General features: G+C 37.3%; 1 protein-coding gene across 3 annotated transcripts in view; it reads right to left on the reverse strand.

Moving 5' to 3' along the window:
* Positions 1–1,766: 1,766 nt before the first annotated feature.
* LOC121373701 (cyclin-H-like) overlaps positions 1,767–25,490 on the reverse strand; it is a 31,382-nt gene continuing 7,658 nt past the window's right edge. Inside the window, exons 2-11 of one of the 3 annotated variants that reach the window (XM_041500434.1) lie at positions 21,691–21,819; positions 20,458–20,580; positions 19,458–19,531; positions 16,894–17,095; positions 15,054–15,161; positions 9,844–9,899; positions 7,848–7,918; positions 6,456–6,567; positions 3,194–3,269; positions 1,767–2,023 (exon numbers count right to left, since the gene is read on the reverse strand). In XM_041500434.1, coding sequence (XP_041356368.1) covers positions 1,988–2,023; positions 3,194–3,269; positions 6,456–6,567; positions 7,848–7,918; positions 9,844–9,899; positions 15,054–15,161; positions 16,894–17,095; positions 19,458–19,531; positions 20,458–20,580; positions 21,691–21,810 — 978 coding nt within the window. In that variant the 5' untranslated portion in view covers positions 21,811–21,819 and the 3' untranslated portion in view covers positions 1,767–1,987. Of the gene's footprint in view, positions 2,024–3,193; positions 3,270–6,455; positions 6,568–7,847; positions 7,919–9,843; positions 9,900–15,053; positions 15,162–16,893; positions 17,096–19,457; positions 19,532–20,457; positions 20,581–21,690; positions 21,939–25,490 lie in introns of all 3 variants that reach the window. The other 2 variants (XM_041500435.1, XM_041500432.1) reach the window with 2 other exon arrangements.

Raw genomic sequence — 25,490 nt, forward strand, 5'->3', positions numbered from 1 at the left:
ATTTAACGATGCACTCAACACATTTTATTTATGGTTATATTGCATCAGACATATGGTTAAGGGCCACGCAGATATTGAGAGAGGAAACCTGCTGTCGCCACTTCATGGACTACCCTTTTCGATTTGCAGCAAGTGATCTTTTATATGCACCATCCCATATAGAGGATAGTACATGCCACGGCCTTTGTTACACCAGTTGTGAAGCACTGGCTGGAACGAGAAATAGCCAAATGGGTCCACCGACGGGGATCGATCCTAGACCGACCGTGCATCAAGCAAACGCTTTACCACTGGGATACGTCCTGCCTTTAGTGTATGGTAAGCCAAACAAATTAAATTTTCTCTCGTATGCCCCCTATTTTCTTCATCCCATGGGCCTGTTGTGTAGGTTTTGGGCTCAATGTATCTGCGACCAAGGTCCTTGTGGCAATTCAACTTTTCAATTTGGGACATTAAGAAATAGGCACCCGATGTTTGATAAAAATTGGAAATGATATACAGTGCACAATTTTGGGAGAGAAAATGTAATTTACTTCGACCTCTACATGTATTTTCAATATTAACCATTTTAAAATATGCTAGTTCATTATCAACTTTGTCTCGGTCAGGACAGCACATACCACAGTCCTTGGGTACACCAGTAATAACTCAACTCTAAAACAATGGAACATTTTATTTTATTATGTACAAGCCGAGAACAGTATACAATAATGCAATGACAGGTTGAGTCAGGTCACGCAATAGTTGGGTAGCCATTTTGATGGTCTGACACACCCTGAATAGTTTTTCCTTTTAAACATAATATAATTCACAATTAATAACCCTGTTCTTTTTTTTGTTTGAGCAGTATTTTTAAAATCCTCTGTAGGCTGGTTTGGTCTCACACATTGGTTTAATTTTACCCTTCACATATATTATTCTTTACACATTATAAACACTTTTTCTTTTCTTGTTTCGTTTGGATTTTTAAGTATGTAAACATTTTTTATTCTTACAAGAAACCTTAACATTGATTTAATACAGACATGACAAACATATTTGTCATATTATACTCTTCAAAAAAAGTTAGGGGAACCTGAAATATTAATGTTAATATCAACTATTAGACCGAACACATGTTTTGACCACAGACATCCTAGTAAAGTAGGGGAACCTGAACATTAATGTTAATATCAACTATTAGACCGAACTTACGTTTTAACCACAGACATCCTAGTAAAGTAGGGGAACCTGAAATATTAATGTTAATATCATCTATTAGACCGAACTTACGTTTTAACCACAGACATCCTAGTAAAGTAGGGGAACCTGAAATATTAATGTTAATATCATCTATTAGACCGAACTTACGTTTTAACCACAGACATCCTAGTAAAGTAGGGGAACCTGAAATATTAATGTTAATATCAACTATTAGACCGAACTTACATTTTGACCACAGACATCCTAGTAAAGAACGTTCAGGTCTGTTTATCAACACACCAAAACACATTTCATAGTTTATACATGCATCAAGCAGTTGCTCCGTACACGTGCGTAGGGTGTCATTCTCAATTTGGACAATTTCCAGGAAGGTCCATTAATCACTGTGGAACATTATTTCTGTCAATCTTTTTTCATTTTTTTGATCATACAGTTGTTATTGTTTTGTTTTTAGTCATTTTTATTGCTTGAGTTTGCGATTTACTGATAAAAAAACATCAACTTTCAATCGTCCTTCAAGATCTTTGGTGGTCATAAAACCTACTGTAATACTGAACTACCGGTTGTAATGTTTACACAATTAATTCACTATTATCATATAACCATTCCCCACAGCTAATATACCTTACAATTTTGGCAATTGTAAATTCTTATTAGAGTTCCCCTACTTTTTTTGAAGAGTATATTACATGTGTCTCCAAATGTGGCAGTGTTTCAAGAAATACTAATACATCTCTGCTTGTGTAGAAAGTAGACTGGTTTCCTATCTATACATCATCAGGTGTTAGGAAACCAGATCCTGTTCCTCCTTTCTCCGGTCCTTCAATAAACAAAAACAGGTATGTAATACATTGAATATAGTGAAATAATACATCCTATGTTTGGGATTTAAATTCTAGTTCCTGAAATACATTATTATAACACATACACATGCGCACACGCACACAAACAAAAACAAGTATGTAATACATTGAATATAGTGAAATAATACATCCTATGTTTGGGATTTAAATTCTAATTCCTGAAATACATTATTATAACACATACACATGCGCACACGCACACAAACAAAAACAAGTATGTAAAAACATTGAATACCAGTATAGTAGTTCATCAAGATTAACCTCGAGTGCATGCACATGAGATTAATCTTGATGAACTAACCAGAATAGTAGAAAATATATTCTATGTTTTGGAATTAAATTCTAGTTTGTGAAATACATACTTATAACACACATACACATGCACACATGCACACGCACACGCACACACACACACACACCTGACACACACACATATACACACAGACACACACACTCAGTCACACACACATAGACACATACAACACACGCATAACCCGTCTGTACTGGTGCAAAGTACAGATCTGGCAGCAGACGATATAGAACATGCACTATACATGTAAGTTTTACACTGCCAGACTCGTCAGAGCCAGATCCAGCTTCAGTGTGTTTTGGGCCTTATTCTTCACAAACTATTTCATTTTCATTTCAAATTATTTTCATCCTTATATTCAATTAAGGTTCAAGCATGCTGTCCTGGGCACGCACCTCAGCTATCTGGGCAGTCTGTCATAGACAGTGGGTTAGTTGTTAGTTGGTTAGTGGTTAGTGAGAGAGAAGAGGGCGTAGTGGTCTTACACCTACCCACTGAGCCCTTAAGAACTCGCTCTGGGTTGGTGTCGAACCCTGTAGTAGTGTACTTACCAGCCTGTAGTCTGATAGCTTAACCACCGAGGCCGGTCCAAACTAAACAGTTAATTACATAATGTTTACAGTTATCTCCCCTAATTTATTTTCTTTCATTTAAAGGCAGATTCACACAGCAGCTGCCATACTCAAGGCAGAATCACACAAATTGAAACTGAAGTCACTTGAAAGATACATTGAGTGTATGTTCCTCTTTGGTCTTGTCATTGTGGACACAATAAATTATAGCACCTTTATAAAACTATCTTGTTTGCTTGTCTCACCTCTATGTATTTAGCTCGTTTACTGGCTTGAATTTCATCATCATCATCCAACATGGCTTCCATCTTTCTTTTGTACCTGTAATAAGATAAAACACAGTTTTATTTTCTGGGAAGTCAACCATGATTAATTGATTTGATTAAAATACACAAAAGAGAAACTGAAACAGTTTGATGTACAGGCTCTGACTGATTGACTGACTGACTGACTGACTGACTGACTGACTGACTGACTGACTGACTGACTGACTGACTGACTGACTGACTGACTGACTGACTGACTGACTGACTGACTGACTGACTGACTGACTGACTGACTGACTGACTGACTGACTGACTGACTGACTGACTGACTGACTGACTGACTGACTGACTGACTGACTGACTGACTGACTGACTGACTGACTGACTGACTGACTGACTGACTGACTAATTGATTGATTCATTCATTCATTCATTTCAGGGGCAAGACGTAGCCCAGTGGTAAAGCATTCACTTGATGTGCGGTCGGTCTGAGATCGATCCCCGTCGATGGGCCCATTAGGTTATTTCTCCACGACTGGTATATCAAAAGCCGTGGTATGTACTACCCTGTCTGTGGGATAGTGCATATAAAAGATTCCTTGCTACTAATGGGAAAATGTAGTGTTTTCTCTCTGAGACTGTGTCAAAATTATCAAATATTTGACATCCAATAGCTGATGATTAATAAATCAATGTACTCTAGTGGTGTCGTTAAACAAAATCAAACTTCATTCATTTCAATATATTATGTCGTATCTATGTGACAACTTTATTGCTTTTGTATCTTTCATGTGTGTTTTCTTCAAAATATTTAAATAAGGTTGCCTGAATAATCTGGCTAGTTGCATAAAGGTAGTGCAAGTCAGGCTGTGGGGGGTGGGGGGTGGAGGTGTAGGTGTGTCATAAATTTGTTTGTTTCATCAAGATATGAATGCAAAAAAGTAAACACCTCTGGACCAATCAGATTGTCTTAAAGTGTATAGATGCAAAGAAAATTCAAGGTTCAAGCACGCTGTACTGGGCACACACCTCAGCTATCTGGGCTGTCTGTCCAGGACAGTGGGTTAGTTGTTAGTTGTTAATGAGAGAGAAGAGGGTGTAGTGGTCTTACACCTACTCATCAAGTCGTTAAAACTCGCTCTGGATGGGAGCCGGTACCAGGCTGTGAACCCAGTACCTACCAGTCTTATTTCCGATGGCTTAACCACGATACCACCGAGACCGGTGCCACATTGACGTAGCCAGGGTTTTGTTTTGGGGAAAGGCCATTCACTTTTGGTGGCAGAACCAGATTGTCTGTGAGTCGTGATATAGGGCGAAAGGAAAAACAAACACTGCATAGTCTGTTTAATCTTGTTTTGTTGCAAAATATGTTTATTTAAATTCAGACATGGATCAAGGATTTTTCTATGGGGGAAGGGGGGGTGGGGCGGGGGCAGGACGTAGCCCAGTGGTACAGTGATCGCCTGATGTATGATCAATCTAGGATCGATCCCCGTCAGTGGGCCCCTTGGGCTATTTCTCATTTCAGCCAATGCTCCACAACTGGTGTAACAAAGGCTGTGGTATGTACTGTCCTGTCTGTGGGATGGTGCATATAAAAGATCATTTGCTACTAATTGGAAAGAGTAGCCCATGAAGTGGCGACAGCGGGTTTCCTCTCTCAATATCTGTGTGGTCCGTAAACATATTTCCGACACCATATAACCGTAAATAAAATGTGTTGAGTGCGTCGTTAAATAAAACATTTCCTTCCTTCCTTCAATGAGAGAAGGGCCCATAATATTAATGTTATACAATTCAGTGGCATGGATAAAACTAACTAAATCCTCACTTCATATAAATACAAAATTAGTTAATGTAAATCAGAAAATATTAGCGACCTTAAAATTTAGTGAAATCCGTATCAGTGACATATTAGCGACATAAAACATTAGCGAGGTCGGCATATCAAACATTTAAAAAAACGTAGGCCGTTTTTTTTTTTTTTTTTTAGACGGACTAATTTTTGATGTTATGCAATGCGCACTATTTCCGGTTTGAAATGTAGCCTCAAACATCCAAGTGACGCTCCTTGTCTCCAAATTAATTTTAATAAAAACATTACAGTGTTATACGTCTAAAATAATTAGTATTGTTGTCTGTATTTATTGCCTAATCTATAGCCTGTTTGTCCAGTTAATCGCCGACGAAACAACCACACATAATCAGTCCAATGAAAACGTGTTTTTGGAGTAGTCTATTGTGCGTACAGGGGTCGTAAGCCATTTTTCCACTGAGACGTACTAGTAATCAATGCTCTGGTACTTTTCTCACTTTGTCAAATAAAGAAAACAATTTATTTTTAACCACAATTATGTGTCTTTATTGCTAAAAGTTACAAACACTGAAACTATAAGACTGTATTCATAATACTGACATTTCGTTTTTCTTTGCTGCGACACTGCACCGGATGTGACAATAGTTTTAATTATTGTGCCACGAACGGTAGTGCACATAGGATATGTGACGACTTTTTATTTGCCTTGGTTCTGAAATTCAATTGAATTGTTCACAATTGATTAATTCAAATCGTTATTAAATATGTATACGTTTTAAGACTTGTTTGATTTTTGTTTTAATCTGACTTTAGTTTATATTTAGCGTCATGAAATGTTAGCATTTTGTATGGCTTCGCTAAATTCGCGAATATTTTATGCTCGCCAACATTTTCTGATTTACAGTATTTGACAAAAATGAGGATGATGGGGGGGTGGGGGGGGTGGGGTGGGGTGGGGAGAGGGAACACCCCTTGGATTCCCACCTAAATTTGCATCAATTCTGCTTAAATATAATATCTGAAAATGTTAATCCCACACAGATTGAAATGAGAAATATAAAAATGTACAAGAAAACCTCGAAACAGTAAAACTTAAAAGCCAATGTGTGTGTCTGTGTGTGTCTATGTCTGTGTATGTGTATGTGTCTCTCTGTGTGTCTGTGTCTGTGTATGTGTGTCTGTGTCTCTGTGTGTGTGTACGTGTGTGTGTGTATGTGTGTGCATGTGTATGTGTGTGCACGTGTCTGTGTGTGTGTCTGTGTGTCTCTGTGTGTGTGTGTGTGTGTATGTGTGTGTGCGTGTGTGTGTCAGTGAGTGTGTGTGTGTCTGGTGTGTGTGTCTCTCTCTGTGTGTGTGTGTGTGTGTATGTGTGTGTATGTGTATTTTGAGTTAGGTTAAGATCTAGTTGTCATGGTAACTCACACTTCGCTGTCAGGGTTGTTTTCCTGATTGCGACATTTCTCAAGTTTTTTCTGAATCTGCTGAGTCACTTCCTTCGGCTGCATCTGCTGATTTTTCACCATCTGAATCAACTCTGAGGAAAAGAGGAGAAAAAAGTCAGTGAATGAGTGAATGAATGAATGAGTGAATGAATGAATGAATGAACGAACGGAACGAACGAACTGATGACTACATGTATGTATTTGCTGATTCTTCACCATCTGAATAAAACTATAGGAAAATCATCAATGAATGAATCAATGAATGAATAAATTGATGGCTACATTTGCTGATTTTTCACTATCTGAATCGACTAAAAAAAGAAAGAAAAAAAGAATGAATAGATGAATTGATGGTTACATTTGCTGAATCTCCATCATCTGAATCAAAACTGAAGAGAAATTGGTGATTGAATAAGAATACTTGAATGAATGAGTGAAAGTCAATGAATAGATCAAAGTATGAATGAATGAATGAAAGTGAATGAATGAATGAACGAACGAATGAATGAATGAAAGTGAACGAATGAAAGTGAATGAATGAAAGTGAATGAGTGAATGAATGAATGAATGAAAGTGAATGAATGAATGAATGAATGAATGAAAGTGAATGAGTGAGTGAATGAATGAATGAAAGTGAATGAGTGAATGAATTAGTCAATGAATGATAATGAATCGATTAAAGGAATATTAGAGCACTAGAGCACATTGATTGATTTATTTGGTCATTTTCACATTTAGTCACATTTTCACATTTAGTCACATTTTCACATACATGTATGCACCATCCCACAGGCAGACTAACACATACCACATCCTTTGATATACCAGTCATGGTGCTCTGGCTGGAACGAGAAATAGCCCAATAGGCCCAACGATGGCGATCAATGGTTAGACTGACTGCACATCAGGCGAGTGCTATAACCACTGTACTATGTCCTGCCCATTAGTTTATAATGTACCAGTCATGGTGCTCTGGCTGGAACGAGAACTATCCCAATGGACTCGCTGACGGGGATCGATCCTAGATCAGGTGAGCGCTTTACCACTGGGTTACGTCCCATCCACGAATTGGTTAAGAGGCAGAGGAGGAACTTTCCTAAAACAGCATGTGTACAGGAATTTTAGCGGGGGAGGAGGGGGGTGAGTTTAAGACTATGGCAAGCAAATTTTAAAGGGAATTGAGATATGCTCCTGTGGAAAATGTATTGAAAATATAAAAAAATGTGTTTGAGTGGATGGGGAGAGGTTTTTCGACCACCACTGCACACATACCTGGTACAGGTTCATTGACCATTGATGTACCAGTCACAGAGTAGTGGTTGGGATGGGAAAAAAGCTGAAGAGTAGGTATGATGAGAAAAGTGTTTCTTACTGTTAAGCTGATACATTGTTCTCTTCACATCATCTTCTGTACCACCGGACATCAGTGTCTGCGATATGTAGCTGAAAAATTAATAAAATTTAAAACACACACTGAAGATAAAAATATACACATTGAAACCCCTCTTAACTGGACAAAATAAAAAGTCCAGTGTTAAGGGTGTATACTACCAAATCAAATCCCACAGACGACAATAGTAACATATGTGGTTAAACCTCCTACCTGCAGCGTATCAATCAACATAAACACTACAGATATAAATACTACTGGGTCAAGCTGCTCATTTCTGAGATAACAGGTAGTGTCTATGACTACCCTAGTTATGCACAAAATTCGAGTACTTTTTTTTACAGGTACATTGTACCTCATACATGTTTCAAACACAAGGCTACTTGACACAGCCATACTAGATAAAATAAAATTGCACACATTTTTTGCCGAGATGACAACCAACATACTCACATTGATCACCAATCACAGGACTTGTGGTGTTCACTTCTCTATCAATAGATGGAGGTACCTTGAACTTTGACCCAACCAGAAGTTATTTGGTTTAGTACTACTTTAAGGGGTATTCAATTTAGACAAGTTCTATTCTGCAGGGGTGGAAAATGGTGAACTGTAAAAAAGAGGAAATCTAGAGGGGTTCCAAATTTTTTGAAATCCTAGGTTAAAATCTGTGCCATCTGACACATTTTCGAGGAAAGGACGATTAAAATAGCTGATCCGAGGAGAATTCCCACCCCTGATTCTGTCCTGATATTTAAAATATTCAGTTTTGACAGAATATCCATTTACTGAGGACTGTACTTAAAACCAGTGGTGCAGGGCGGGACGTAGCCCAGTGGGTAAAGCACTCACTCAGGATTGATCCTCGTCGGTGGGCCCATTGGGCTATTTCTCATTCCAGCCAGTGCACCACAACTGGTGTAACAAAGGCCGTGATATGTACTACCCTGTCTGTGGGATGGTGCATATAAAAGATCCCTTGCTGCTAATTGAAAAGAGTAGCCCATAAAGTGGCTACAGCAGGTTTCCTCTCTATCTGTGTGGTCCTTAACCATGTCTGATGCCACATAACCGTATTTAAAAAATGTGCTGAGTGCATCGTTATATAATACATTTCTTTCCTTCCATTCAGGGGTGCAGAAATAGCAAATATTCCACGAGAATTTCTACTAGTTCAGTAGTCTACAACCCGATATTTCACTTGAAAGGATCATGATATTCACTCTTGATGCTAATATTATTATCCCCCAGTTATTAGTGCCCAATGGGGCGTTGAATTGTAATTGTTGAAAGTAAAGTAAAGTTTGTTTTGTTTAACGACACCACTAGAGCACATTGATTTATTAATCATTGGCTATTGGATGTCAAACATTTGGTAATTCTGACAAATAGTCTTAGAGGAAACCTGGTACATTTTTTCCATTAGTACAAAGGGATCTTTTATATGCACCATTCCACAGGATAGCACATACCACAACCTTTGATATACCAGTTGTGGCGCACTGGCTGGAACGAGAAATAGCCCAATGGGTCACCGACAGGGATTAATGTAATTTTGTTTATAATCATGTTTACCTATATTGACATTCTAGGGCTAAAACACAAGTTTCTTTCTTTGTTTTGTTTAACAACACCACTAGAGCAACAATGATTATTAATCATCGGCTATTGGATGTCAAACAATTAGTAATTTTGACATATAATCTTAGAGAAGAAACCCGATACATTTTTCCATTAGTAGCAAGGGATCTTTCATATGCACCATCCCACAGACAGGATACCACATACCACGGCCTTTGATATACCAGTCGTGGTGCACTGGCTGGAACAAGAAATAGCCCAATGGGTCCACCAACTGGGATTGATCCCAAACCGACCTCACACATCAAGCAAGTGATTTACCATTGGGCTATTTCCCACCCCTATTAAAAACGTCATTTCCTTTATGTTCATAAAAATTAGTTAAACATTGACCTACCTGTCTAAACTAATTCCTTCTTTTGCAGCACTCGACAATATGGCCGCTAATGCAATCTGAAACAAAAATGAAAACAAGATGAATGTCTATTTTTAAATTTTATTTAACGTGAGCTATCACTCTTGCTCTCCATCACCCCTCTGAGGCTAGTTCAAGGAGAGTGATTTTCAGCTCCCCTTAGCACGTCAACTTACATGGTATCAGCATAGCAATATCTTAAATGACTCCCCATAATCTAAGTTAAGGGAGCAATTAATCACTCCCCTCATGGGGTTTTTCCAAGTTGAGGTTTGTTGCATGTACTCATAGTAGGTAGAACAACGGAAAAAAAAAAAAAAAAAAAATGTGGTCAAACTTTTTTATTTCAAGCAAAAATATGTACCAAAAAATGTAAATTAATGAAAACTGGACAGAAAAATATTTAGTGGTTAGAAAGTTATAGCCCTTTGAAGTTTGGCATGTTGTGAAATATGTCTGCCAAATTTGAATCGCTTTTCTAAACTTGCCGGTTCAACTCAACTACTAATCACCATGTGTATATTTCACTTTAAAATCAATCTGAAACTCGCCAAATATTATTCTGGAATATGTAATAGTGTTCTTGAAGCCACTGGAAAATGGTAACATATACCATTATAATGTTACAATGTAACCATCGTTATAAATGTAAAATCGGAAAATAAGCAATACAAAGCGACATTGTTGTTTTCATAACTTAATATATTTAGTTAGCCTATCAGGACAATGCAACATACCCTATTCATTTCCAACTTCTATTATGCATAAATAGTGAAACAATGTTACATAAAAAATAAAGGCAGTGCACATGGGCGATTGAATGAGCACATGACGAAAGCTAGTGGCAGGGACTAGTCCATTGTAATACAATAGGGTAAAACAGTCTATTTAATGATAGTGAAAATATTTTGAAGAAAAATAAAGTTGGTGGTGGGGGAGGGGGTGACAGGTCTTTTGGGGGTGGTGGTGGTGGGTTGGGTTTTTTTGGTGGGGGAGTTCTTGATTTAAGCTGAGTAACAAAAAATACATTTGGAAAAAAAATATAAAAGGCTGAATTTCTTTTTTTTTTAAATGATAATAATACAAATGTGATTAATGATAGTGAAAATATTTCGAGGAAAAATAAATGTTGTTGGTAGTGGGTGACGTGTCTTCTTTTTTGGGGGTGGTGGTTTGGTGGGGGAGGTTTTGATAATAATAATAATAATACAAATGTGATTATTGCATGCCACTGTAAATATAGATAGAAAATGTGTGTGTTTGTCTGGGTTATATGCTTGTTTGTTTGTTTTTTGGAGGGGTTTTTTTTTTTTTTTTTTTTTATTTTTTGGGGGGGGGCGTGTGTGTGTGTGTTTGCCAAGGGGGAGGGGTATTTTGTATTTTATTTTGGGGTGGGGTTGGTGTTGTTACTGGGGTGGTTTGGGGGTGGTGGTGGATTGGGATATTTGTTTTTGTTTTATTTATGTTTATTTATTTTGATTTGCCTGCCAGTTATGCTTACAATCATGTGTACAACAATGTCTTCATTCTAACATGTTGGACATCTAGGCCCTACCTATCTTGAAAAATCGACATGCAAGACCAACATAAAAATGTTTATACAAATACTAGTGTTACAGTTACTAGGTCGATGTTTTTAGGATAAATTATTTTTGCTGTTATTACAGAAAAATTTGCAATTTAGCATATTTATAATACAATTTAATGTACATATAAAATTAATTTAAAGCATTGAAACAAAATATTTTGTAAAACAGGCGCCTGTGCAGGAAATTGTGTAGAGGTCTAGACCGTGGCTAGCAAAGGTTTGTGTGTGTGTGTTGGGGTGGGGGTGGGGGTCGGGTCATGTTTCCCTGGAAAATACATTAAAAAAGAACAATATAGCATGTGGGGGAGGGTACTGTGTGCTGATCAGAATATTACCTAAAATATCTAAACAAAAATTATTTAACTATTAAAATTGTGTTACTGTCACACACAGTTCTTTATAAAAACTGTAGGTGTGTTTCTATGAAGTTATGCTAATTAATGTGAGGCGAGATTGCAGCTTTAAAAAAAGGAAGACAATTTCCATGCAACAAACAACCAAAACAATGTAATTGTGGGTGAGAGCTCGCTAGCCATAATGTATTTAGGCTAGATTCACCACCGATATTTGACACATGGTCAGTTATAACAAAACGCAATTTCAGCAACTTAGGCCCTAATATTTGTTTTTAAAAACTAAAACACATGTAACACACTAGGCAGTGCCACCTTGAAGCGATGCATTATGGGATTGATAAAATGGCTGCCACCGTGACTGCTGAGACAACCCCAGTTAGGATGCCTTGTGCTCAAATGCGCTAGGGTGAAATGACTTGAAACTTCAAAGAAAACATAGAAATAGGTTCAATTTAACAACTGAATATGTGAACTCGATGTGCTGAAGTATAGAAATATATTCAAAATCCATTTGAAGTTCAGTGTTTTTCAAAGTACATTTAAAATATCAGATTTCGTTATCAGTGACAAAATCGACCTTTCTCTATAATGAGCCACGTCTTAAATCCCTCAAAACACTTCTAAAAGAAGCCATTGACGTTAGACACTGCGTTAAGACAAAATTATCATGTGACCCTATCAGCTGTAAAAATGGCCGCGACGTCATACTTGTTACACGACGTCATTGACAGAGCTCTCTTCAAAATCGTTATTGGTGTAGTTTTAACTGAATTACAAATTAAATAATTATATCTGTTGCAAAGACGATAAAACACTGTGTATGTACATCTATTTAATATCACTGTATTTCATTGGGAAGCTGTAATATGTGTGTTGAAAAGTGAGTCATTTAAGCTGGTGGCAGATATGCAGCGCAAAGTGACGTCAAACTTTGTCATACCTACTCATAGTTAATCAGCAGAGATAATAGTATGGAAAAATCATGTAGATTGAATATAATATTGTTTTCTTACACACCCGTTGGTGAGAACACCATTTGTTATTTATGATAAAACATACTAATATCACAATTATGTGTGATGACATCATGTGAAAACCGTAAATGCTGCAGTGAAATTATAGTAAAAACATGACTAATTGAACCAGAAAATATTTCTGGCACTCATCAACCTGCTTCGGTGGCGCAGTGGTTAAGCCATCGGACTACAGGCTGGTAGGTACAGGGTTCACAGCCCGGTACCGGCTCCAACCCAGAGCGAGTTCTTAAGGGCTCAATGGGTAGGTGTAAGGCCACTACACCCTCTTCTCTCTCACTAGCCACTAACAATTAACAACTAACCGACTGTCCTGGACAGACAGCCCAGATAGCTGAGGTGTGTGCCCAGGACAGCATGCTTGAATCTTAATTGGATATAAGCACGAAAATAAGTTGAAATGAATGAGACTCGTCCTTTTCTAGATGGGTTTTTTTTTGACACTTGTTTCAAAAGCAATCAATCCATGGAGAGTGCTAAATCTTAGTAGAAAGACTGAGCCGAGTATCAGACTACAGAGATGCCAACCCTAGTTGGAATGTTATAGGAATCCAGGCCTTCAAACATAGGAATCCCCCCCCCCCCCAAAATAGGAATGTTATCAGTGATGGCTCAGGAGTGCGTTTTTAATGCGTTGTTTTCTGCATTGACATTTTGGTAACGTCAAGTTCAAGGCCGTACCCAATCTGCAAACATCGGGGCTGTTCGGAAGACCGATTGCTAGACTGGTTTATTCTACATCACCATGCTTGCTATGCTTGCTATTCAGAATCCATAAGTTTAAAGAACAAGGCAGGGAAAAATTTCCATTTCTCCAGTGTTAACAACATTTGTGCATTCCAAAATACAATCCGACACCAAATACGCAGAATTTCGAACAAGACAATCGTAATAGCATAATCTATAAATTTGTAATCATTCCGCCAAATTCGTAATGGTTGGCCATCTCTGAGAATAAACAATTTACAAAAAAATTAATCCTAGAAAATAAAGTTTAAAGTTTGTTCTGTTTAACGACAACACTAGAGCACACTGAATGGATGTCACACATTTGGTAATTTTGACACATAGTCTTAGAGAGGAAACCCTCTACATTTTTCCATTAGTAGCAAGAGATCTTTTAAATGCACAATCCCACAGTCAGGATAGCACATACCACAGCCTTTGATATACCAGTGGAAAGTTTTTTTTATTAAGATAATGAGAATGATAGGCAGAGGGTGATAGATCAGAAAGATGAATGAATATCTGGAATGAGAAATAGTCCAATAGGCCGACTGATGGTGATCGATCCTAAAACTGACCACACATCAGGTGAACACTTTACCACAGGGCTACGCCCCGTCCCTCCGAATCAGCCTAAAATAAAATGATTCGGTGTTTTGCATAGTTATATCCATAGATGTCTATCTCAATGCTTCCATGGATGATCGCACATTTTGGATCCAAAGTGGAAGATTATAAAATGAAATCCCAAAATATCTAAATTAAATCATTTATATGATTCAGATGGTATCCAAAAACAATTTCCTCTCTCAGATTATATCTAGACTAGAAATGTTTTATTTAATGACACACTCAACACATTTTTATTTACAGTTATATGACGTCAGACATATGGTTACGGACCATACTGATATTGAGAGAGGAAACCCACTGTCACCACTTCATGGGCTACTCATTTCGATTAGCAGCAAGGGATCTTTTATATGCATCATCCCACAGACAGGATAGAACATATCACGGCCTTAGATATACCAGTCGTGGTCATGGTGCACTGGCTGGAACGAGAAATAGCCCAATGGGCTACCGACGGGATCGATCTCACACCGACCGTGCATCAAGCGAGCGCTGTACCACTGGGCTACGTCCTGCCCCTTCTCTCAAATTCATGCGTGGAAATAATAATGTGTGAATGTGATGTAAAACGCTAGTGTGAATGTGATGTAAAGCGCTAGTGTGAATGTGATGTAAAACGCTAGTGTGAATGTGATGTAAAACGCTAGTGTGAATGTGATGTAAAGCGCTAGTGTGAATGTGATGTAAAGCGCTAGTGTGAATGTGATGTAAAGCGCTAGTGTGAATGTGATGTAAAGCGCTAGTGTGAATGTGATGTAAAGCGCTAGTGTGAATGTGATGTAAAGCGCTAGTGTGAATGTGATGTAAAACGCTAGTGTGAATGTGATGTAAAACGCTAGTGTGAATGACACGTACCTGCGAAGGAGCGTATATGAGAAGCACGTCACACACGAACGACCGGTCAACGAAATCCTCCGCACTCTTTCTCAGTCTCTCCGGATCTCCGATCGACCGACAGCGAGTCTGAAAATACATGCAATGGATTAAATAGCGAATAACTAGTTAATGAAGGAAATGGTTTATTTAACGACGCACTCAACACATTTTATTTACTGTTATATGGTGTTGGAAACTAGTTAATGACGTCGGATATCTGCTTTATCCTGTGAAGGTAAGAATGGGAAATGGGAATTTCTCATTCGGCCTGAACAGGATAAAGCAGATATCCGACATCATTAACCAGTTATTATTTTTATCCTGCAGACCATAAAAATTAAGGGGAAAAACTGTTATTTCTGTTATTTCTTCCACATTGTACAATGACCTAGAGGTCAAATGAGCGATTTTGTAATGTAGCTATGCGTATGACGTCATATGAGCGAGGTCAAAAGTGATAATCTGCTAGTATACGTTTATGACTTTGCTTTAATCAGTCATCATAATCTGTCTATAGAAACAGAGGTTGCAGGATAAATACCCGTATACGGTTGATTATAAACAAATATACACAGCTGAATTGTGCATGTCCTGGAGAGTGTGCTTGAACCTAAAATGAATAGAATCACAAAAATAAATGTGAGTAGATAAAAACATGGACAAAATCATTTCATGTCAGCTTTCAAGCATTAATCGCCCACAAAGTGACAGAAACATAGTTCAGTTTCTTAGACAACCATTGGTGAAAACATCATTTGTTATTTATGGTATTACATACATTAATATTTAACATATACATGTGTGATATCGATTTAAAGACATAGGAGTGGCTGCTCCAAGGTGATGACCTGGTCACCACAGCCATACCATCCAATGAAATGAGCATGATCACAATTCACTGTTAAGTTAACTGTAAATGCAAGCTACGCAAATATGTTTCTGCTGGAAATAACGTTTAAATATCTTTACAACCTTGTGTTTGAGAGTATGTAAGAAACTGAATATTAAATTCATGTCCGTTAGATATCATTTATCTTACAACTCGTTGACTACTGCAGGCGAGATATCTCGCCCAATGTCACGGCAGTTGACATACTGTATGCTGTATACAGTGCATTCCGTAATTCATATTTCCCTCCATTTTGCACACGGCACTCACCGGAAACGGATGTATAATGCAGGATGGTGTCTTTTGTTTATGTTTTTTCAACTGAAAATACCGTGGAATTTTGAGTTCAAAACATGGTCTTCAGCAAGTATTTTCGCTTGACAACAATGGCGGCATGTCGCGGTCATTTTCAGGGATCGATAGCTGATTGCGACAGCTAATTTGATAATAAATTTGATCATTTTACCGACAACAAAAATGATCAAATATTAGGATATGAATCGTAGTTTGTTTTAAAAAAACATCAGGTAAAAAACCCACTGTTATTGGGAATAATAGACAAATACTGAACAGCTGGCCACAAATGCCCATAAGTAAACGCGACTTTTTCTATTTCTTGCCTAATTTTAATTAACTGATCTAAAATGTCATAAAAATTACAAAAGCCCACGAAAATAATACTTACCAATTCATATATGAACTTTTATTTCATGTATTTATAAAACATTTAAGTGAATATATGTGAGTGAAAATTACAAACTTGTACCCACTCAACATGGTTTTTGTCAAAAATTAATCCAGTAGTCTAAAGGTTAAATCCGTATTCAACTCACACTGGTTCATTTGATACATTCTAAAACAACCCGTGTAGTATTCTCTATTTATTTCTGTTATCGCTGTACAGCTTTGTAACAACACAAAGATTCTCACCTTTAAATCAATAAGCAGCCCTTCCATTGGTCGAAACGGATTGTGTATTGTCAAATGGTAGTGCAGTTTCTGCATCAACAGAAGTTCAAATCCGAGAATCACGTCGGCAAACTTCTCTCTGTTGCTCTTCAAGTTGCCGACAAACTGACCAATTGGGACATAGAATTCTTCTACTTTACATGCCAGGTAGACGCACGTCAACCTGAAATGGAATATAAGAGAGTACCACTTGAAAATCAGTTCATGAAGAGTTATCTCCCTTTGATCAAAGATGATCTCCAATGGATAACAATGATGTTGGACAAACAAATACAAATAAACGATCCAGGGTCTTCAAAAGTTGAGAACCAAAATGAGCTTTCTATAAAAAAGTTAAAAAGTTAAATTCTGTTTTGTTTAATGACACCACAAAAACATGTTGATTAATTAATCATCGGATATTGAATGTCAAACATTTGGTAATTATGACACGTAGTCATCAGAGGATAAAGTTTGTTTTAAAATTTGTTTTGTTTAACGACACCACTGGAGCACATTGATTTATTAATCATCGGATATTGAATGAAAAACATTTGATACTTATGACACGTAGTCATCAGATAAAACCCGCTACATTTTTCCTAATGCAGAAAGGGATCTTTTATGTGCACTTTTCCACAAACAGGAAAGCACATACCACAGCCTTTGACCAGTTGTGGTGCACTGGTTGGAATGAGAAAAAAAACAATCAGTTGAAAGGATCCACCGAGGTGGTTCGATCCTGCGATGCAAGCACCTCAAGTGAGCACTCAACTGACTAAGTTAAATCCCGCCCCCTTTTATTAAAATAATAAAACAAAGACTGGAACAGTTATTGGGTTACGGTAAATTATAAAACAAAGACTGGAACAGTTATTGGGTTACGGTGAATTATAAAACAAAGACTGGAACAGTTATTGGGTTACAGTAAATAATAAAACAAAGACTGGAACAGTTATTGGGTTACGGTAAATAATAAAACAAAGACTGGAACAGTTATTGGGTTACGGTAAATAATAAAACAAAGACTGGAACAGTTATTGGGTTACGGTAAATAATAAAACAAAGACTGGAACAGTTATTGGGTTACGGTGAATTATAAAACAAAGACTGGAACAGTTATTGGGTTACGGTAAATTATAAAACAAAGACTGGAACAGTTATTGGGTTACGGTAAATAATAAAACAAAGACTGGAACAGTTATTGGGTTACGGTAAATTATAAAACAAAGACTGGAACAGTTATTGGGTTACGGTAAATTATAAAACAAAGACTGGAACAGTTATTGGGTTACGGTAAATAATAAAACAAAGACTGGAACAGTTATTGGGTTACGGTGAATTATAAAACAAAGACTGGAACAGTTATTGGGTTACGGTCAATAATAAAACAAAGACTGGAACAGTTATTGGGTTACGGTGAATTATAAAACAAAGACTGGAACAGTTATTGGGTTACGGTAAATAATAAAACAAAGACTGGAACAGTTATTGGGTTACTGTAAATAATAAAACAAAGACTGGAACAGTTATTGGGTTACGGTGAATTATAAAACAAAGACTGGAACAGTTATTGGGTTACGGTCAATAATAAAACAAAGACTGGAACAGTTATTGGGTTACGGTGAATTATAAAACAAAGACTGGAACAGTTATTGGGTTACGGTAAATAATAAAACAAAGACTGGAACAGTTATTGGGTTACTGTAAATAATAAAACAAAGACTGGAACAGTTATTGGGTTACGGTGAATAATAAAACAAAGACTGGAACAGTTATTGGGTTACGGTGAATTATAAAACAAAGACTGGAACAGTTATTGGGTTACGGTAAATTATAAAACAAAGACTGGAACAGTTATTGGGTTACGGTAAATTATCCACAGGATATTCTTATCTGGTAAATATTTGGACTTTTCTCTTCACAGTTTTGTTATCATGGCAACCACGTGTAAATAACGTAAGAAAATGGCTAGAATTAAAATAATGATAAATGAACATTGCTATTCAATTCAGATGGATGTTGTTATTTCCACGATTCAATTTGGTGTTTGGTCAGTAATCAATGGAAACTGTTGCAACAGTTGCTAATCAGTTAAAAACTGTGTTTAATGTTTTGGAATTGTGAAGCGATCTCTAAAACTTGCATAGCAAATTACCACAATAGACTTAAAGTAACAGACCCTAGTTTTTAAAACTTTATGACATGTTTTTCACTACTAAAGCTGGTTTTTTGATAATTTAACTTACAAGTATTTACATTTTATTATTTAGAATAGTATGTACACCTGAAGTGGTTCTTGTCATTCAAATTTTTGCAATACCCCAAACTGCATTTTCCATGATTCTAAAACCGCACGTTCATCTAAGAATTAATGCTTTAGTTAGTTTTAAGACAGCATATCCATGTTTAAACATCACAGACTTTAGCTTGTCAGTTATAACCGTATCGAAATGTGTGTTACAGGTTTGTAGAATTACGTGGGTTGTAACTAGGGTCCACACCTGTAACAAAATGTTCTCTGAATCAATCAAACTTGTACTCACATCATATCTCTCGGGTGGTAATCCATCATCGAGTTGTTCAAATAAAACCTCTTGAAGAAGATGAGAGATGTGCCCTGATATGGAAAATAAAACACTTTTGCAACAGAGTTTGTTTTGTTTAATGACACCACTAGAGCACATTGATTAATTAATTAATCATTGGCTATTGGGTGTCAAACATTTGGTAATTCTGACTCGTAGTCATAAGAGGAAACCCGCTACATTTTACATAATGCAGCAAGGGATCTTTTATATGCACTTTTCCACACAGAAAAGCACATACCAAGGCTTTTGATCCCAATCAATTGAATGGATCCAATGAGGTGGTTCGATTCTGCAACGCAAGTGAGCACTCAAGCCCCGTACAACAGACAGATATATAACGGTATTTTCATATTTCATCAGCCATTAGCAGATCAAAAATATAAATGATAATTTCTAGGGTAAAATTACAAAAGGTGTTTATTGCACGATTATTTAAGTTATAGCTTGTTGCATTTAACTAAAGCACTACAGCACATTGATTTATTAATCATTGCCTAGTTAACTGGATGTCAAACATTTGGTAATGTTCACATATAGTATCAGAGAGGAAACCTGCTACTTTTTTCCATTAGTAGCAAGGAATGTTTAATATGCACTTTTCTCATAGACAGGATAGTACATACCACGGCCTTTGATATACCAGTCGTGGAGCACTGGCTGGAATGAGAAATAGCCCAATAGGCCTACTGACGGGGATTGATCCTAGATCAACTGCTCATCAGACAGAGCAACACATATTACGGCCTTTGATATACAAGTCTGCACTGGTTGGGATGGGAAAACAAAATGGATCCATCTAGATTTGATCTTGTGATCCTAGCACCTCAGGCGAACAATTTACAAACTAAGCTAAGTTCTGAACAATAACATCCCTGATTCTTCAAACGGATCGATCACATTACCTGTCATAAGTTAGTCTCGTGTGGCTGGTTAAAAGCTTGTTGGAAAATCTTACCAAAACACATTTTGGCATGGGAGGCTGGAATTTGGCACAGAATTCTTTGATGATGAACTCAAAATATCTACACAGAGACAGCTCTTCTGATGACGTCAGGAAATGATGGCGTTGTTCTTCCTCCTAGAAATAAATAAATAAACAAAAATAAATAAATAAACAAATCATTTTGTAATTAAATAAATAAACACACTTTTTTTTTTCTATTTTCTACTGGACAACGAGAGAGAGAGAGAGAGAGAGAGAGAGAGAGAGAGAGAGAGAGAGAGAGAGAGAGAGAGAGAGAGAGAGAGAGAGAGAGAGAGAGAGAGAGAGAGAGAGAGAGAGAGAGAGAGAGAGAAAGAAAGACAGGCAGGGAGAAAGCGAGAGAGAGAGAGAGAGAGAGACCGACAGAAAGACAGACAAACGGAGAGGGGGGAGAGAGGGGGAGGGAGAGAGAGAGGGGGAGGGAGGGAGGAGGGGGAGGGAGGAAGGGAAGGAGAAAGAGAGGGGAGGGAGGAGGGGGAGGGAGGGAGGGAGGAGGGGAGGGAGGGAGGAGAGAGGAAGAGAGGGGAAGGAGAGAGATGGAGGGGAGGGAGGGAGAGAGTGAAGGAGGGGGAGGGAGGGAGGGAGGATGGAGAGAGAGAGACAGAGATAGGGAGACAAAGCAAAATTGACAGAGGCAATAGAAAGGGAAAGGAGAGAAACATGACACATAATGATAAAATAAATATTATAAAATGCTATATGTGAATAGCATAATTAATAGCTTACCAAATTTAATGCAGAATATGAAATATTTGAATATAATAATATTTTCTCACAATATTGTGTATGTCAGATACTAAAACCATAAAAAGCATGACAGTCAAGCTTGTTTAGCATTCTATATTTCTGCTCTTTGGTTATGGTTTGTACTCATGATAGTGTACGGTAGAGCACTCACCTGATGCAAGATTGATCTAGGATTGATCCCCGTAGGTGGGCCATCCAGTGCTCTACAACTGGTGTTACAAAAACCATGGTATGTACTATCCTGTCTGTGGGATGGTGCATATAAAAGATCCCTTGCTGCTAATCAAAGATAGTAGTCCATGAAATGGCGACAGCAGGTTTCCTCTCTAAGTATTTTTGGTCCTTAACCATATGTCCGACACTATAAATTATAACCAAATAAAACGTGTTGAGTGCGTCATTAAACAAAACATTTCCTTTCCTCCTTGAATGGATATAAAAATAAACCAGTATACTGACAGACATATTGCTTGCCATGCTGTGTATGTACTTCTCGTTGGTCTCACGCCGCTGTTTCTCCACCTCTTGCTCATCACGGAATGTCCAGAACTGTCTCTGGGTGCTCACTGCAAACATCATTCACTGATCCTGGAAATCAGACAACTCTGTTATCACCAATACTTAAAGGGACATAACTCCACCTCTCTCTCATCTCAGAAAGTCCAGAATCGCCTCTTTGTGCTACCTGCAAACACTGCTCAGTGATCCTGAAAATAATGCAACTTTGTTATAGTCAATACTTCAAGGGACATAACTCCACCTCTCTCTCATCTTGGAAAGTTCAAAATGGCCAGTGTTACTTCACTGCAAACATTGCTCAGTGTCCCTGAAATTATGGGAAGCCAATACCTAAAGGGGCATAAATCTACCGCTCTCTTATCTTGAAAAGTTCAAAATCACCTGTGTGTTCTCACTGATCCTGAAAATAATGTAACTTTGTTATAACCAATAGGAATGGGAAGCCAATATATAAAGGGAGATAAATTTTGTAAAACAATTTTAGGTATATTTTTAATGTTTTATTTAACAAATCATTCAACCCATGGGCTACTCTTTTTGATTACCAGCATGGAATATTTTATATCAGGCGAGCACTTTCCTACTGGGCTACATCCTGTCCTTATTTAAAAACCGATTGATAAAATGGTAAGACTGTCTCTTGCGCTGTACACCCATGTCCCAAAAGGTCGATGCACAATATTACAAAATAACATGGGTAAAATACAGCCAGAAGGCTTACCATTAAACATACATATTGTTTTAATTCTTCACCATTTCCTAGAAGTGAATATGTGAACCATAACATGTATCACAATTAGGAATATAGTGGACTGTGATGAATGAACTCTCACTTGGAAGTGATCCGTGTAGTGAGACCTTAAATGAGAATATCTTTATAAAACTGATCTCATGAACTAGATGATTCAATCAACTGTTCAGCCAATAGTAAGCGTTTCTCTGACTCAGTCTGTCTGTATCAACCTCAACAACTTTCTTGACGGATGTATCCTATTAAACAATTTATTTGACTCCACAGTTGTCTCTAAAGAAGGAAATGTTTTATATAACGACGCACTCAGCACATTTTATTTATGATTATATGGTGTCAGACATATGGTCAAGGACCACATATATATTGAGAGAGGAAACCTGCTGTCGCCACTTCATGGGTTAATCTTTTCGATTAGCAGCAAGGGATCTTTTATATGCACCAACCCATAGACAGGATAGCACATACCACAGCCTTTGATAAACCAGTCGTGGTGCACTGGCTGGAGCGAGAAATAGCTCAATGGGCCCACTGACGAGGATCGATCCCAAACCGATCGCGCATCGGGCTACATCCTGCCCCTTAAGCGATGCCCCCCCCCCCCCCCCACCTCAGACAACACTCTACCATTGAGTAACATCCCTCTCGCAAAACAGGTCAAAGTTGAACAGGTCAAAGTTGAACAGATAAAACAACAGTAACAGTGTACGATTGTTTAATGAAACTTTAAACAAATATGAATAATTCGTATATGTAATTATATCACCAAATTAAATATAAATTTGCCAAATATATGAACGATAATCATCACGTTTACTTTAGACATGTTTAAGTCTTAAACAAGAACAAAACATGAAATGTAATTGTTGCTAAATACTTGTGTGCCGAGCCCAAAAGAGAAAATAAAATACATCCTGCTTTTATTAATATTTGTTTTAGATAGAAAGAAGGAAATGTTTTATTTAACACAGCACTCAACACATTGTATTGAGTTATATGGCGTCAGACATGTGGCTAAGGACCACACAGATATTGAGAGAGGAAACCCGCTGTCACCACTTCATGGGTACTCTTTTCTATTAGCAGCAAGGGATCTTTTATATGCACCATTCCACAGACAGGGTAGTACATACCACGACCTTTGATATACAAGTCATGGTGCACTATCTGGAATGAGAAATAGCCAAATGGGCCCACTGATGGGGATCGATCCCACACTGACTGGGTATCGAGCAAGCGCTGTACCACTGGGCTACATCCCGCCCCTAGAGAGATAGAAGGCCAAAAGAAATATGTCCCACCAAAATTCTGAAATAACAAATGAAACATTTAGGACCAAAAAAAACTGAAATGTTCAGTAAAAGGGACATACCCTAGTTTTAAACACTAAGGCATATTGTTTTACTATTATAGCCATTTTTGATAACTGAAATCATACTTTACTTAGATTTTATGGTTTAGATTATCAGTTTTCATACATTCGAAGTGTTTTTGATCATCATGGTGTTTTTAATATCACACGTGCGTCTGAGAAGAAACAGTTATGGAGTCGAGTTTTATATTTTTAGAGGGTATTTCACCATTTCAATGTCACAGACTCAGGTTTCACTCAATTGTAACTGTATCCAAATGTTGTTACAGGTTTGTAGATTAACTAAACTTAGTGTTAATTTTCACGGCTTGAAACTAGAGTCTGTCCCTTTAAAAATGTACCATTTTCGAAATCTTTCTTTATTGTTTTGTGCCTCAGAGAACAGCTGTACCAAGTTTCAGAACAATTCAATCAAACTCTACAAAGCAGAATTTTAAATGTTAAAACAGGTTTTTTAAATGTAATAATTTTGTTTTTTAATTTAGAAATTTACAAATCACTCTATTACCGAAGTTTATGGAGACTGCCCAAAATAATCAATGTACCAAGTTTCTGAACAATCCAATTAACATTTTTAGAAGACTTCAACAGATGTCAAAACAAATTACACCAAAAAAAAATCATGTAACAATTTATGTTAACGAATAACATAACAAATAACAACGTAACAATCTAACATGCATTAAATTATTCAAAAGATATTTACATGTACAGATTCATACACCTTTTGGATAACAAATGTTCATACTTTTTTCAAACATACTCGGTACATAAAACAACAACTTTTTCTACACATTCGTAAAACAGATAAAAAATAATATTCCAAATGCACATGCTTCTTTCTAATGTAAATATTGTATGTACAGTACAATCTTGTTCAGTTGAACTCGGAAAGGTCGAATACACGACAATGCTCGAACTAAAAACAAAGTCCCGAGTTACACGTACACTTTGTGGACTGAAAGGTTAGGTCGAACTACACGATCGGTCGAACACTTTCTCAAGAAACCTACGGGGTTCGAGCCAATGGGATTCAACTGTATGATTTTAGGGTTCTGCTGGAATCATAAACATGTTTTAATATAGATATTTTGGAATACTATCTAAAAAATGTATCCTTCTCTCTCAAATCTGTGATTCACGGAAGCACAGAAACATGTTAAATTTATGCTGAAGACCAAAATAAAATCCACAAACAATTTTTTTACCTGTAACATTAAACAAAATTTTAAAAAGGAAATGAAGAAGGAACTGGTTTACTTAACAACGCACTCAACACATTTTATTTACGGTTATATGGCGTCAAAAATATGGTTACGGACCACACAGATATTGAGAGAGGAAACCCAGTTGCCACTTCATGGGCTACTCTTTTCGATTAGCAGCAAGGGATCTTTTATATGCACCATTCTACAGACAGGATAGCAGATACCACAGCCTTTGATATACCAGTCGTAATGCACTGGCTGGAACGAGAAATAGCCCAATGGACCCACCAACGGGGATCGATCCTAGACTAACCGCGCATCAAGCGAGTGCTTTACCACTGGGCTATGTCTCGCCCAAAGAAACAACAAAAAAACAACTAGAGAGTCCATCAAGCGGGTTCGATCATGT

The sequence above is a fragment of the Gigantopelta aegis genome, chromosome 5 (assembly GCF_016097555.1).
Source record: "Gigantopelta aegis isolate Gae_Host chromosome 5, Gae_host_genome, whole genome shotgun sequence".
NCBI lineage: Eukaryota > Metazoa > Mollusca > Gastropoda > Neomphalida > Peltospiridae > Gigantopelta > Gigantopelta aegis.